A 15084-nucleotide genomic window follows, 5' to 3' on the forward strand; every position below is an offset into this window, starting at 1 on the left:
ACACAGAGGAAGAGCTTCTCCCTGGAAGTGGTGTGTTACAAACTGCAGGAACCTCTCTGGGGGTCCTCCTAGCCGGGTGGAGGACCGCTGTTCCAGATCTAGTAAGCAGGCTGGGGAACTTGAACCCCGTCTACTGGACTGGGTTATTTTTTTTTCTTAAGATTTTATTTATGTATTAGAGAAATTATGAGCAGGGGGAGGGGTAGAGGGAGAGGGAGATGCAGACTCCCTGCTGAATGTGGGCCTGACATGGAGCTCGATTCCAGGACCCTGGGTTCATGACCCGAGCAGAAGGCAGACGCTTAACTGAGCCACCCAGGCATCCCTGGACTGTGTACTTAATGACTGTCTGCCATGGTCAGTCTGCCAACACACCAGCCCAGTGCTCAGCTCTCCACACTAACAAGGCACACAGAGCAGACCTGTTCCCCACCCCCAGCCCCAGCAGATGACCAAAAGAGCATAGGAGAAAGTCAGAAACAGGTTTGTTAAAAACGTCTCAGGTCTACTTCTGAGCAGCAGAAGCCAGCGCTGGCTTAATAGTAGCTCAGTTGTCCTCGGTCCCAGAGTAAAGTCATGGCCAGCCCCTGTGATGGAATTCAGGGCCAGCCCCCCACCATATTCTGTGAAGAGCTGGCTCTCTGGCTTCCCTGCTGCCCACTTAAGCTCATGCCTGACAGATCCCGGGAGCACCCAGCATGGGCCTGCCCCCCTGTGGAGCACTCACATGAGTCCCCCCCAACTCCTCCTGCCGAGGCTGGGGTGGTGTCGTGGGCCAGGTCTCGTGGCCTGGGCCTGATGATGCTCAGAGGGCAAGAAGAAGATCTGGCTTGTCCAGGGAGGGCCACTGCCAGGCAGCCTGGGAGGAGCTCAGAGTCTGAGGTCGGGCACTTGGATTTGCCATTAGAGGCTGCCAAGGCCCTCGGAAGCCCTCCCCTCGGGAGGAATGGAGACACTGGGGCAGTGTGGGCCCCAATCTCTTTTAGCATCTGGCAGCTCTGGTTCCCGGAGAGCAACATAAATCCTGATTTTTGCATTTTCAAAACACGTCTGCGGTGTTTTAGGATTTGGGTTCACCTGGCACTTGCTGACCCCCGTGTTTGCCCATCAGTAAGCTCCACACTGGGCCACAAGAAACCGCAGGTAGCCTTCTGTCCTCGTCCTGGCAACCTGAGCCTTATCTGAAACGGCCCTGGGGCTGTTTGCCGAAGTCTCTGCCTCCCAGATTCTATCCCCTTCCCATTTCAGGGAACCCACCCTCCATTCTGCCACACCTGGTCACACCCTGAGACACATTGTCCTGGACGGTGTAGATTAACTGTAAATAGGGCTTTGAGGTTGGCAACCAAAAAGGGACTGTCACACTCACCGCTGCCCAGGTATGTGAGCAGTAGTCACTCCCGTGGCAGGCAGGTTTCTCACCTCCCGGGTGCCCACCCAATTCTGGCCTTGGAAGAACACACTGGTTCTCAGATACCATGAAGGCTGCTGCAGGTCACTGGAGTTTAACTCTTTTAAGCTCACAGATGGGGGAACTTTGTGTGCTCAGTGGGGGCGCAGGGGGTGTGCACACATGTGGGAACTGATCACGCAGTGGTTTCTCTTGTTCCAGGCTTATTTCAATGCAGAATTGAGAGGGACCTACCCTGCCTGGGTCCAGGAAGAAGGGGAGATTGGGGAATTGGGTGTGGGGACAGGATTTGCTTAGACACTGGGGTTTTGCCAGTGGATCGCCTGAAATCGCAGTGCCTGCCTCCTGCAGCATCTAGCACAGCTTCTGGCCCATAGGAAGACCCTGGCTGTATCGCTGAAGGAAGGAAGAAAAAACTCCTGAGTGACAGGCCTCCCTCAGGGCAGGCTCCTTGGTGAGCTAGACTGCCTTCCCACAGTCCCTTCTGGAAGCATCCTCTCTGTTCTCATACACCTTTCCTTCCCTCTCTATCCCTCTCTTTTAGGGCTTCGAAGACCCCAAGGACAAGTGAGTAATACGCCTTTCTTTATTCCTGCTCTCTTGGCCTGAGGGATAGCCCCAAGTTTGCCTTATAGCTCGGTTGCCCCGTGCTGTGTGGGCAGTGTGCCCTCACGGTCTTGGCTGAGAGTGACCGGAGGCCCTGCTGCTGACAGAGGGGCCGCCCGGCAGACAGGCCGGGCATGAGCGCCGCCCATGTGTCCTCACCCCACAGACACATGTGTGCACACATAACTATAGACATGCATACTCTGTTCATGGCTGTGTGCACACGCACACACACACAGGAACCGCAGCTCTCAGGAAAATGCAGACCCACCACATTGGTCACCGGCCCCTGGTCACATCCTAGTGCCCTGAGGGAATGTCTTCTTTCTCTTCTACTTCCCTGCTCTGGGGCACTAGCTACCTCACTGACGACTGGGTGTCACCTTGAGGAATAGGGCTTTTCCTGCAGCAGCCTGATCATGAAACCCGCTTCCCAGAGGGTGTCTGGGATGATGGTGCAGCTGGGCAGTGAAGAGCAGAGACTGTCACCTGTGGGAAAAAGCAATTAGACCTTCTATGATAAGTCATATTATTGTTACACTACAATAATGTATTAGTAGTTCAGAAAAGCCTATTGTCAGCGAGGCCCTTCAGCCAGAGGGTCAGACATGGGCAGTTTTCTGTGCACGTGTGCGATTAAGAGAGGGGACTTGGCCTTCAGGCCATCCTGGTCACAGTCCCAGAGTCCCCGCCCCTTATTAGGGCCTTTCTGATGGGCCTGGGTGCAGGGCTCCGGGTGCAGGGCTCCGGGTGGGCCCTCTGTCGGCGCCCCCTGGTGGTCAGCCTGTCCCGCGTCTGCTCCTCTTGCTCCCCAGGAATGCCCAAGAAAGTGCAAACCCTGAGGATGAAGTGGATGAGTTTCTGGGCCGCGCCATTGACGCCAGGAGCATCGACAGGCTGCGGTCTGAGCATGTCCGCAAGTTCCTCTTGACCTTCAGGGAGCCTGACTTAGAGAAGAAGGTAGGGCACCCTGGGTGGGAAGGAGGCCCTGGGCAGGACCAGGACCAGGGGGAGGAGGACAGGGCGACAGTTCCCTGTTGTCCCCGTCACCACAGAAAGTGCCCTTTCTTGTCAGTGTCGCCTGTTCCAATGCCACAGTGCTCAGGAGATGGAGATTTCGGGGAGACATTTCGTGGTCAGCAGGGCTAAGTCGTAACTTCCTCATGCCTCCGTTTTCTGACTTTCTTCAGAGGGCGAAGTGAGGGTTAAACAAGTCCATATGTGTAAAACACACAAAATCATATCTGCCACGGATGTTCAGTGATGTTAGTTGGTATTTATTTTATTTTTATTGCTGTTACCATTATGAACATCACCAGAGGACCTCCCTTCTGCCTTTGGCACACTGACAAAAAGTCGGAAGAAACAGTCAAGATCTCTCTGTCTCATCTCCTTAAGTTGTGACTGAGTGGTTGGGCGACTTGCTGTAGGCCACCAGGGAAGTCGTGACAGAGCCAGACCCAACCTTGGTCCTGTGAGGCCGACCTGTGAGCACATGCTGCTGGCCCTGGGGAACGGGACCCGAGCCGCGAGCGCCCTCTCTGGTGACATTGTGCCAGCACAGCCTCGGTGGGTGCAGCTGGCTGGTGTCGCAGGAGGAATTGGCCCCTGGGAGATGAGCTCTGTGATTTGCAGCAGGCTTCCTGTCCGCTTCTCTGTGAAGTGGCAGCTACACAGGTCCTGTTCCCTGGGCTCTTTCGAGGGTGTGCCGAGGACACCACAGATGGGCGCGTGTCCTAGACTGTAGCTGGTGCTCCGTGATTGGAGCCAGGATCATTATGAAGGACTTTCACGGTGACCCGACCCGCAGAAAGTGTCCGGTTTGACACAGTCCAGCTGTTGTCCCCACAGGCATCGCATTATGTCGCTTCGGACGGGTTTCTTGAGTACGAAGGCTAGGGCAGTTTTCTCCCAGGTGTTAGGAGTGGGCTGCCCGCGTGTCTGGGCTGGGCGGGGCTGGAGCAGACCAGGCCCCCCTCACCCTGCGCCCTCCTCTCAGTACTCCAAGCAGGTGGATGACCGATTTGGTGCCTACGTGGCCTGTGCCTCGCTTGTCTTCCTCTTCATCTGCTTTGTCCAAATCACCATCGTGCCCCAGTGAGTACTGTCCCCCTGGCTGCAGGGCTCTGAGGGTGGGAACAAGGGTCATGGAGGAGAGCAGGGAGGGGGTTGGGGGATGGCCTTGTTCAGACAAGGAGAGCCTTCCGCTTGTGTCCTTGGAGGGACCGGGAAGCCGGGAGTCTGACTCCCCCGTGACAGGGCGGGAAGCCCTCCAGGCCTGCCTTGCTGCATGAGAGACTCCTTCTCGACATTTTATCCTTTATCATCTCGCCCCGTTGTCACCCACACCATGGTCACCCTTAAATCACCCAAAGTATTCGCCAGGTTTGCTTCTGTGTGACCTTTGGTTTTCGCAAAAACGTTAATACATCTTCAAAAGATAAAGGTTTTCTGCTCCTCTGGGTATTCAAAGAATGGATTTCTGGTTCTAATGGCTTTTCTCACAGATAGGTCAGAACACTTCCAAAGACTGGCTATGTCCCTGAGGGAGGCCTGTGGCCCCTGAGGGGACCACCCTGTTGTGGGCAGTGGGCTCTCGGAAATGAAGTCTTAGGTAAATCGTCACAGAGTCACATGGAGACAAGGAAGAGAATTGCTTGTGTTATCTGTGTGTGTGTGTGTGTGTGTGTGTGTACACTGGTATGTGCATGTATGCAGGTAGCTACATGTTTGTTACTTTTTATTATGCAACATTGCAAACATACAGAAAAGCAAGATAATTAATATCCTCAGCACCCATCCCCTGGATATAATTATTGATGATGTTTTACCATTGTTTCATCTGTTTTTTTCTGATTATTTAAATTTTAGATGCAAGGACATTTCCCCCCTAAAAGCCCTTACCATATACCTATTTTCAGGGCATTTTCCTTCTTAACCACAATGCCCCACACACCAAACAAAATTAACCCCAGTTCTGCAATCATGTAACACCAAGTTCATGTTCACATACCCAAAGTCGTCTCCAAACAACTCCTGCCCTGAGTTCCTCATAGCTGGGATCTACTCGAGATCCACTGGTTGTGTTTGGTTATGTCTCCTAAGTCCAGCTGAATCTAGGAGAGTCCCCTCACCCCAACACCCTCTACTTTTCATTTTGAAATAATTGTAGACTTATAGAAGCGCTACGGAGACAGAGTCTCCAAACATCCTTCATCTAGTTTTCCCTAACACGGACACTTCCTTGACAACAGCAGAGGGTGAATGGCAAGAGATTAACCCAGAATCACGACGCTATTATCTGACTGACTGTAATCTAATTCTGTTGCTGTTGCCCCTAGTGGCCTTTTTGTGTCCCAGCAGCTGGGTAGGATCCCACACTGCGTTTAGCTCTTCGTTCTCCGCAGTCCCATCTAATCTGTGACGCTTCCTCAGCCTTTGCTTATTTTTTGTGGCCTTGGAGCTTCTGATGAGAGGTGGCCGATTAATTTGTAGACTGTCTCCATGTGGGTTTGTCTGATGTGTTTTCACAATACGGTTGAGGTTATGCAGTTTGGGTGAGGATCCCACAGAAGCGATATGTCCTCCTTAGTGCATGTTATCAGGAGGTACGCAAGGCCTCCATACGTCTTTTATTTGTAATGAGACACTGTTGCAGGGATAGCCTTTACATGTGTGTCTGCTGGGACTCTGTCCGGACCTCACAGACACCAGCACCCAGCTCCACTCTGGTGGGTGCCGCTAATGCCCATTGTCCCCCACGCTGAGCTGCTGCAGAGCTGGTGTGACTGTGGGTCCTTATTGACACAGGACCCCATTTTTTTCTATATGGAGCTACAGGTATAAAGAAGAGACCCAGTCTTTCTGTCCCACTGCTGCTCCCAATAGTCCAGTTAGCCTAGGTCCCTGTAACCCTGCATCTGTGCCACTCGCTCTTTTGTTCCTGCAGTGTGGCTCATGGGCTGTGTTTCCCTTGGTCCCTGCTCTGCCTGCTGTGGCTTCCTTCCCTGCCGGCTACAGCTCCGAGCTGCCAAGGCGTTGATGGAAGTCTTGCTCCAGCAGTCCTCTCTCTACAGAAGCATTAAAAGCTACTTTAAAGATCTTTCTTTCCCTCTGAAGAGAGTTCTCTACCCTCGTTCTGTTTGTTTAAGGCATCTAAGTGCTGGCTTCTGGGGGAGCCTGGAACAAAGATGCCCTTTGAATGCCTCTCTAGAGGTATTCGCCTGCCTTGTCAAGCCCTCCGTTTGCCTTTAACCTGCTAACAGCGCCTGGCACCTCCAGGCCACTCTCGCTCCCTGCAAGGGAAAAGGGATTTCTGTGGCCTCCTGATATGACGGGGTGTACCTTAGCCAACCCCTGCCCCAGCAGGGCCAGATGGAAAGTCACTGGCAGCTCTCCTGTCTGAGGATTCTGGCCCGTGGTGAACAATAAGGTCACCTGTAGTCTGCCTCTGCAGGGATGGGGTAGGGGGTTCCTTGCATTTCCATGTTGAACTGACAAGCTGAGTAGGACTTGTCATGGGGCCTGGCAGGATACAGGGTTTAGGCACTCTGTCCCCCAAAGGGATACATCACCGCTGTTTCTCAGAGTGTCTGCTTAGGCTGCTGACAAATGTGTGTTAAAAAGTGATGGTCGTCTATCCCGTTTTCAGCCTTCATGGTTACTTACCTAGCCCTGAGTAACTGCCTGGGGGAAATAACCAGGTGACTTTTAAAATGGGTCCTTCCAAGCCAAATGAAGTGAGTCTCTGGATGGCTAAGATTTAGGCAAAATATCGAGCAGGTGACACTCGCTTCTCCATTCAGCCCCCTTCGGGCTTCTGTGCCGTGCAGGGAGATGGCTAGAACGGGAGCCAGGTGATCATGGAGGGGTCCTGAATCAGTGCACAGGGCTGTGTAAGCCCCTTTCTCAGTGAGTCAGGGGCTGGAAGAGACTGGGCAGTGGGTTCAGGGAGATGGAGCCATCTCTCCCTCCTTCTAGAGGCTTTCAGAGCCCCCAGAATTCCCCACCTCCTCTCTTTTTCCAGCTCCGTGTTCATGTTGAGTTTCTACCTGACCTGTTTCCTGCTGCTGACGTTGGTGGTATTTGTGTCCGTGATCTACTCCTGCGTGAAGGTGAGTCTGGCTGGCACCTGAGCCCTCTGTCGCCTTCTTCCCTCTCTTCCCGGCCCGCTGATAGGAGCTCCTCCCAGGAGCCCAGGAGTCGCACTTGGGGTCAGGGTGCATGATGCTGGGGCACCCCTCTGGCTTGGCATCGGCAGTGACCTAGACCACAGGGAGTGCATTGTTCGTGGAGACAGTGGTGGTAGTTATTCTCATCTGCCTTTGTCAACCTTGGCGACAAGAAAGTCATGTCACTGTCCCTCCTGTCCGTCCACTTGGTGTTAGGTGGGATGAAGGCAGGGCGTCTAGCACAAAGCAGTGGTCAGTAAATATTTGCTGGAAGAGTGAGTATGGAAGAGACCTCTCTCAACACCCTCTTCAGTGCCCCCCATGTGCCTGGAATTGGCCTTGGAGGGGACCATAGGGATGATAGCTTTTGAGCCAGTCATCACAGAGAGGAGGAGAGTGGCCCAGAGTGGTTCAGTGTTTCGGACAGAGCCACACAGTCAAGAATGTGGGCATGAGACTCTGTTCTCTGTTTTTCTCCCATATTTCCTCTTTCTCTTAGGCATGCTGTGCCCCCCTCACCCCCTGTTCCAAGGCTGTGTCCTTCCTTCGGACCTGGCCACAAGCCATTCTGGTCTGTGGTGGAAGCCATTCATGTTCCCCTTTGCCCTGTCCACCAAGCCTTTCCCTCATTTCCTTCCCTACTGATTTAAGACTTCCCTCACAGGCCAGCCTAGTCCCAGAAAGCGCTCTGTCCCTAGGCAGGTACGAGCCCTTCCAGCTTCTGTGGAAACCATTTCTCTGCTCCTCTTTGATGCTCACTTGGAGCCAAGCCCCAGGAAAAGTGGGGGGCCGTCTCCGCCATCATTCTCTACTTATACCGCCGTGGCCACCGAGTTCTTCTTCTGGAGGGATTAGACCTTGATTGCCTCCAAATTCCCCTTTCTCTCTCCACCCTCCAGGCAGGGTATTTCATTAGACTGTTAATTGTTTAATTATCTAATGGTCAAGGTCTTGGTGGACCAATGATCAGAACTGGAAGGCCCCCCTGGGAATCATCTGGAGCAGTGTAGGATTTAATCCTGATTTCCAGCCTTTCACCTGCTCCTTCCTCAAGGCTCTCTGTTCAGTCACACCTTGCCTTTAGGTCTTGCTGTTCTCATGCCTCCCTCCCTCGCCCTCCCATCTGCTTTGTCCCAGGAGCCATCTCATGGCTGTAGAAGCATGTGGTACATTCACAACAGCCAAAAGGTAGAAATGACGCAACTATCCATGGACAGGTGAATAAACAAAAATGGCATTTCTGTGAGGGAATGTTATCTACCTATGGAAGGCTGTGAAGCTCTGACACACCCTACAACATGGACGCACCTTGAAAACATGCTGAGTGGAAGAGGCCAGACCCGAAAGGACATAGACTATAGGATTCCACTTAAGGAATCTCTGGAATAGGCAAACTCACAGAGACAGGAAGTAGACTAGATGGTCCTGGGGTTGAAGGAGCAGAGATGGGGAGCTACGGCTTCACGCATGCAGACTTTCTGTATGGAGTGATGGAAGGGTCTGGAACTAGAGCATTCCGGGAATGGAACCATGACAGTTGCTCGACAGTGTGCAGAGAGTTAATGCCACTAAATCGTATGCTTAAAAATGGTTAAAATGCTAACCTGATGAAATATATGTTTTACCACAGTAAGTCACCACAACCAGACAAAAACAAAAACAGTACACCACAGCTAAAAAGGGCCTTTTAAACATTCAGTTTTGAATGTCCAGAAGAATCTTTTTTCTTTTTAAGTTATAATGTGAGGCAAAGTCCTTGTCTGTTTGAGGTACCTAATTAGCTTATTCCAGTCAGAATCAAAGCTGTATGTGGTCTCTGATTTTAAAACTAGAACCTAGATTTCCCTCTTTCCTGTTAGCTGCTTTGGTAAGCCTGAGCTACCCTGATTTCACTTGGTTTGGGTTTCCTGACCCACACGTATATCCAGGCGTAGGGGAGGAGACGGGGAGGAAGGCTCATCTCCCACTTACCCTGGCCATTTTGAGTTCATACTTTGGTCCGGTGAATTCTTTTTGCTATTCTTCAGGATTGTTTATGAAAATCGTTCCTGCCTCCTTGTGTCTCATTGAATCTATTTTGTAATCGGTGTCACATTCAATAAGTTTATTCTCAGTTCCTTTGTCCAGCCCACTGATTTTTCTGACAGTTCTGAGGAGGCCAGGGTCCCCTCAGGGGAGGCTGGGGAAGGAAGTGCCTTCCTCCTGGCCCCACTCCATCCCTCGCCCCTCTACACACAGTCCCCCCTCAACCTGGGGAGGCTGCTGCTTCCATCTTACAGTATAGATCCTCTAAACAATTTATTTAGGAAAAAAGTGCTCCCTGACTTATCAAGCCTTGCCCCCACTGATTTGGGCCAAGAGTCAAGGAGACTCGAACACCCGCCTTAAGGTCCTGCTGTGTCCTTTCCCCTCAAACCACCCCCCCCCCCCCCCCGTCAACCTCTGATGCATTATCTCAGCATTTCTCCACTTTCTGGGAAGTAGACCCCAACCTGAGAAGTTGTTTGCAGTATGAATTCCTCTCCCGTTTCGTTATCCTTTCCTCCTCCGTGCTGTGGACGAACTGTTGGTACAATAAGATGTGAAAGGTAATTCTCATTTGGCCTCTGTGTCCCATGGTGTGTGGCCCGTGATGGAGCCCCGAAGGCGGACAGACTGAGAGTTGATTTTATCCCAATAAATTCTCAGGTATGGCCTCGACACTGACTAGACTGGAATTTTCCGTGCCATTCTGTTTTCCCTTTGAAAACATTTACCCTTTGCTAGACCCCAGACATCTCTCATCTCCGTTCCACGGTTTTAAGAGTCACGGGTGGTGGCTTCGTGATGAGATACGACAGTTCCTAAATTACCTGCAGCCTGGGCTCAGCAGATCCATACTGGGCGGCTCTGTCAGCCACGGTGGCTTTCTCTGTTCCCTTTGTTCTCCCATGTCCCCAGCACAGCAGGGGCTTACTTGCTCAAATGTCCCTAGTTTACCCTTTTTGATGAGAGAACTGTGAAGAAAGTGTGGGCTGAGTTAGTTGAAACCAGCCCACTTTGTTGTCTTAGCTGTGTGTCTGGGAGCGCTGCCTGGGACCTTCCTGGGGGAGGGTGTCTGACGCTCGCCACCCAGGGTTCTGAAGGCCTTTTTGTCCTGGGCTTGTTTGATCTCCTGACAAGCGAGGCCCAGTTCACACTCATACCTAGATGTGGGGCTAACCTGGGGCCTTGGTCTCCTGGTCTCGTTGCCCCATTAGCTGCCCTTCAGGACCCTGTTGTCTCTGGGCTGCTTTGCCCTAAGGTTCCTCCCTCAAGCACTTCTTTTCTTCTGGGGCCAGTCTGGACATCCGACATGTCACTCCTCCCTTCCCTCGGCATCCGTGCTGACCTGGGCACCAGAGCTGCTCATCCTAGAAAAAGCCACGCTAAATCCCTCCTTGTCATCACACGGGGTCCGCAGGCTGGGAATCTCAAATTGGAAATGGCTGGAGTAGTGAAGCAGCCCAGACACCCACCTGAGGTTGGAATCCCTTTATGACAACCATGCGAGGATGGGCTAGCCTCTGCTTGGTTACCTCCAGGGATGGTGAGCTCACTCATGTCTCCTGAGTTTAGCCTTTTCCCTCTTTGGGCACCACTAACTGTTCCATCAACCTCCCTGTGGCTTCTGCCCCATCATCCAGTGAGGCAGCCCAGGCCTGTGTTGGTTTTTGTTTTTGTTTTCATTTTGTTTTTAAGATTTCATTTATTTATTTTGAGAGAGAGCATGAGCAGAGAGAGAGGGAGAAGCAGACTGTCTGCTGAGCAGGGAGTCCCACTTGGGACTTGATCCCAGGACTCTGGGATCATGACCTGAGCCAAAGGCACATGCTTAACTTACTGAGCCACCCAGGCACCCCTAGACCTACTTCTGAGAGTGCCAGCATTTTTGCTACCACCGCTCAGATAGGTAGAAAGGGGTGGCTCCCTCCTTTCCCCACATTCTGGCCTGGACTCCCTGTCTTCACTGTGGCTCATTAGCACTTCCTTAATAGAAAGCCAGACTCCTCTCCTGCATTTTGGGGCTGAGAGAAGATAGGCATAGAAGGAAGACTCGGTGCCATAGTTCTTGCTGTGTGTGTGTGTGTGTGCATGCACACGCATGTGTACAAGGGTACATACATGTGTGTATTTAAATCTCCTTCTCCTCCAGGCTGCTGGCTCTCTCTTACCTTGCCCCCCATGGACTTCTGGGGCCCAGCTGTCTGAGCTCCTGGGAACTGTGAGCAGAGCTGCATCTAGGCTCTGTGGGCTCTGTGCAGTCTCTAGAAACCTTTTCTCCCTCCCCGCAGCCTGAATGTCCTCACCAGGTCCCTCGCTGTGCCGGCTCTCCTTTCAACCTCTGCAGCCTGACTGCTGTCCCTGGTTTCTGAAATAGGGTCTGACTACACAGCAGTACTATACCTCTTAGGTATCTTCTATCCTGGGAGGACTGGAGAACGCCCCCACTCACCTCCCACCAGCATGCTCAGGGTCCCACTCTGTTAAGGGGAGGTTGTCGTTGTGAGACTTGTGTTCCTTTGGGGATAGAGAACTCTTCAGGAGGCGTGTCTCAGGTTCCTCCCACAGCTTCTGAGTCCGGCAGTCTAGGGTCTGGATCCCAGCTCTGTCCCTTTGAGCTGTGTTTCCTAAGCCTGTAAGGTGGCTTTTATTACATCTGTCTTGCAGATGACGATGAGGAGGCTCTGAGGTGAGGCAGCTTTCCCGAAGCCTTGAGGCTAGGAAGTGGTAGAGCTGGGGTTTAAACCCCAGTGGTTCGTGACTCCCGAGCCCATAGTCCTTCTTCTTAAAGACACCGCCTTTGTTAATGTGTCAGTTTAACCCCTGGGAGAGCAGTGGTATGGAGCTTGGTCAGCTTCTGCCTGCCTTGGTTGGCCTCTGAAGTTTCCATATCTTTTATATAAAATTTTGTGAGGTAGAAGCTACTGCTTTTTAAAATTGGTTTCTTGTCAGAAAGACAGTTTTCTTAAGATTTTTTCCATCAGATTTTTTTTTTAAAGATTTTATTTATTAGAGAGAGTGCACAAGTGGGGCTGGGGCCAGAGGGTGAGGGACAAGCACACTCCCTGCTGAGCACAGAGGACGACACGGGGCTTGATCCCGGGACCCTGAGATCATGATCTGAGCCGAAGGTAGATGCTTAACTGACTGAGCTACCCAGGCACCCCCTCTCCCATCAGATTTCATCATTTTTTTTTCATCTCTACACTACCCTGACCCCACATCACAGACAGGGAACCAGGGCCCCAGGCTCGCCACTGATTTGCCAGGAGGCTTTATGAGAGGCCAGGATCAAAACTGCCCTTTGCCCCAGTCATGATTTATTAATTATGTCCCCACTCCTGTTTTTTATGTTGAATTGATTTGAACTAATCAGACTGGGAAAGTACTGGTTTGGAATTTTTAAAAAATCAATCCTTTTTCTGAGCTGTAATTGCAAGTGAGCAGACATTGAACAATTGGTTTGCATGGGCACAATTATCCTGCTGTAAAGAAATGGTCTCCAGGGTCTTTGCGCAGCTGTGGTGCGTCCCTATGAGAATACGTGCCCTGGGTGAAGACTTTCACCATCCACACTGGGATTAGCAAAGACGGGATTTAGGGCAAACATACGGATGAACTCTCTGATCACAGGAGATGAGATACTCTATAAACCATTACCAGAGCAGGATGTCGAATCTTCTGGAGATTTCAAGACAGCAATTCCTGGGTTCCTGCCTGAGGTATTAAAGTTAAGAGCAGGTCTTTTCAAAGGGTGACAAGAGGGGTACCTGGGTTGCTTGGTCAGTTAAGTACCTGCCTTTGGCTCCAGTCATGACCTAGAGTGCTGGGATCGAGCTCCATGTCAGGCTCCCTGCTCAGCAGAGAGCCTGCTTCTCCCTCTGCCTGCCACTCTCCCTGCTTGTGCTGTCTTTCTCTGACAAATAAATAAAATCTTTTAAAATAAATAAATTTTAAGAAAAGGGTGATAAGAAATTGGCTTGTAACAACTCAATGCATGAAGTTAAAAATCGAACTACTGCATGACCCAGCAATTGCACTGCTAGGTATTTATCCAAAGAATACTAACGTAGTGATTCAAAGGGGACCCTGTATCCCAGTGTTTATCACCGCAATGTCCACAATAGCCAAACTATGGAAAGAGCCCAAATGTCCATCGACTAATGAATGGATAAAGAAGATGTGGTATATACACACAATGGAATATTACTTGGCCATAAAAAAGAATGAAATCTTGCCATTTGCAATGATGTAGATGAAACTAGAGGTTATTATGCTAAGTGAAATATGTCAGAGAAAAGACAAATACCATATTTCACTCATATGTGGCATTTAAACAAAAGAGATGAACATAGGGGAAGGGAAGGAAGAACAAGATGAAAATAGAGAGGGAAGCAAATCATAAGAGATGCTGAACTCTAGGAAACAAATTGAGGGTTGCTGGAGGGGAGGGGTGTGGGGGGAAGGGATAATTGGGTGATGGGTATTAAGGAGGGCACTTGATGGAAGGACACCAGATGTTACATGAAACTGATGAATCACTAAATTCTACCTCTGAAACTAATAAAAATTAATTAAAAAATATTTATATATAAACACCCCCCCCATCAACCGTTCATTAGATGTTAGAACTACATTCTGGATTCAATGTAAAAAATAGCCTGAAGTTCTTCTCCTGACCCCTAGGTGGCTCCTGAGGGCTCCTGGTCCCACCATCACCAGGAAGCCCATGCGCCTAGCCTGTCCCTCCAGCCACCTTTGGCTAGCATCTACTTGTACCCTTCGATTGATGGGTAGGATGATCAGAACTGAAACGATTTAAGTAACATGGGTTAAGAGGAGTACGATGGAATGGCAACATTTGAAGCAGACACAAACTGGGAACCATCTGTCCTACTTCAGGCTAGTGCCAGGACACTTTCCCCCTCTGTGAAACAAAAAAATTCCTTTACTAGGAAACAAGGACTTTCATTCCTATTGGCAACAGAGCTCTTTAAAAAATGCAGATATTAACTAAATTTTCTGTTGAATTTCGCAGCTTACAAAACACTTTAAAATGGATCATTTCATTGAGTCTTATAGCCCTCTTGGGAGAGAGATATCCCCCAGGTATCCATAAGAAAACTTGCGCTCGGAGCCCTTGATGCCTTCCCCAGGGTCCGACAGCTAGTCAGAGCTTGAGCAGGGTTTTTTAATAAGTGCTTTACTGAGCTACAATTCACATACAGAAGATTCACCTTGATAAAGGCAGATGAAGTTGTAATTGTTTTTAGTACATTCATGTAGTGATGCAAGGGAACCCCAGACCTCTTAGCGGTCCCTCTTCCTTCCCTGCTCCACACAGCCCCTGGCAGCCTCAAACTCTTTCTGTATGCATTTGCCTGAAATCATACAATATGGGGCCTTTTGAGATTGTTTTCTTTCACTTAGCATAATACTTTCAGGGTTCACCCATGTTGTACCATGTGACAACATTTCATTCTGTTTTATGGCCAAATGATGTCACATTGTATGGCTGTGTCCTACTTTGTTCATCCCTCAGGGGATGGACCTTAGAGTGGTTTCCACTTTCAGGCTATGATGAATAGTACTGCTATGAACTTTTGTATACAAGCTCTTAACGGGCCCTTAGGTTTTCAGTTCTCTTGGGTAAATACCTAGGCGTATAGTTGTTGGGTCATCCGAAACGCTTATCGTTTCGAGGAACTGCCCACCTGTTTTCCAAAGCGGCTGCCCTGTTTTGCATTCCACCCAGCTTCTCTACATCCTCACCAACACTGGCACCAATACCTGACTCTTTGGTATAGCCTTCTAGGGAGTGTGAAGTGGTAGCTCCTCTTTTGGATTGCATTTCCCTGATGATTAATAACAAAC

At 50.5% G+C, this 15084-nt stretch overlaps 1 protein-coding gene across 1 annotated transcript in view; it reads left to right on the forward strand.

The window, feature by feature from the left end:
* Positions 1–15084, forward strand: part of ADCY5 (adenylate cyclase 5) — a 148066-nt gene that overhangs the window by 111539 nt on the left and 21443 nt on the right. The window contains exons 9-12 of the mRNA XM_047735253.1: positions 1956–1978; positions 2833–2977; positions 4017–4114; positions 7044–7131. Of these exons, the coding sequence (XP_047591209.1) occupies positions 1956–1978; positions 2833–2977; positions 4017–4114; positions 7044–7131 (354 nt within the window). The remainder of the gene's footprint in view (positions 1–1955; positions 1979–2832; positions 2978–4016; positions 4115–7043; positions 7132–15084) is intronic.

Source organism: Lutra lutra, chromosome 1 (genome assembly GCF_902655055.1).
Source record: "Lutra lutra chromosome 1, mLutLut1.2, whole genome shotgun sequence".
In the NCBI taxonomy this organism is placed as follows: domain Eukaryota; kingdom Metazoa; phylum Chordata; class Mammalia; order Carnivora; family Mustelidae; genus Lutra; species Lutra lutra.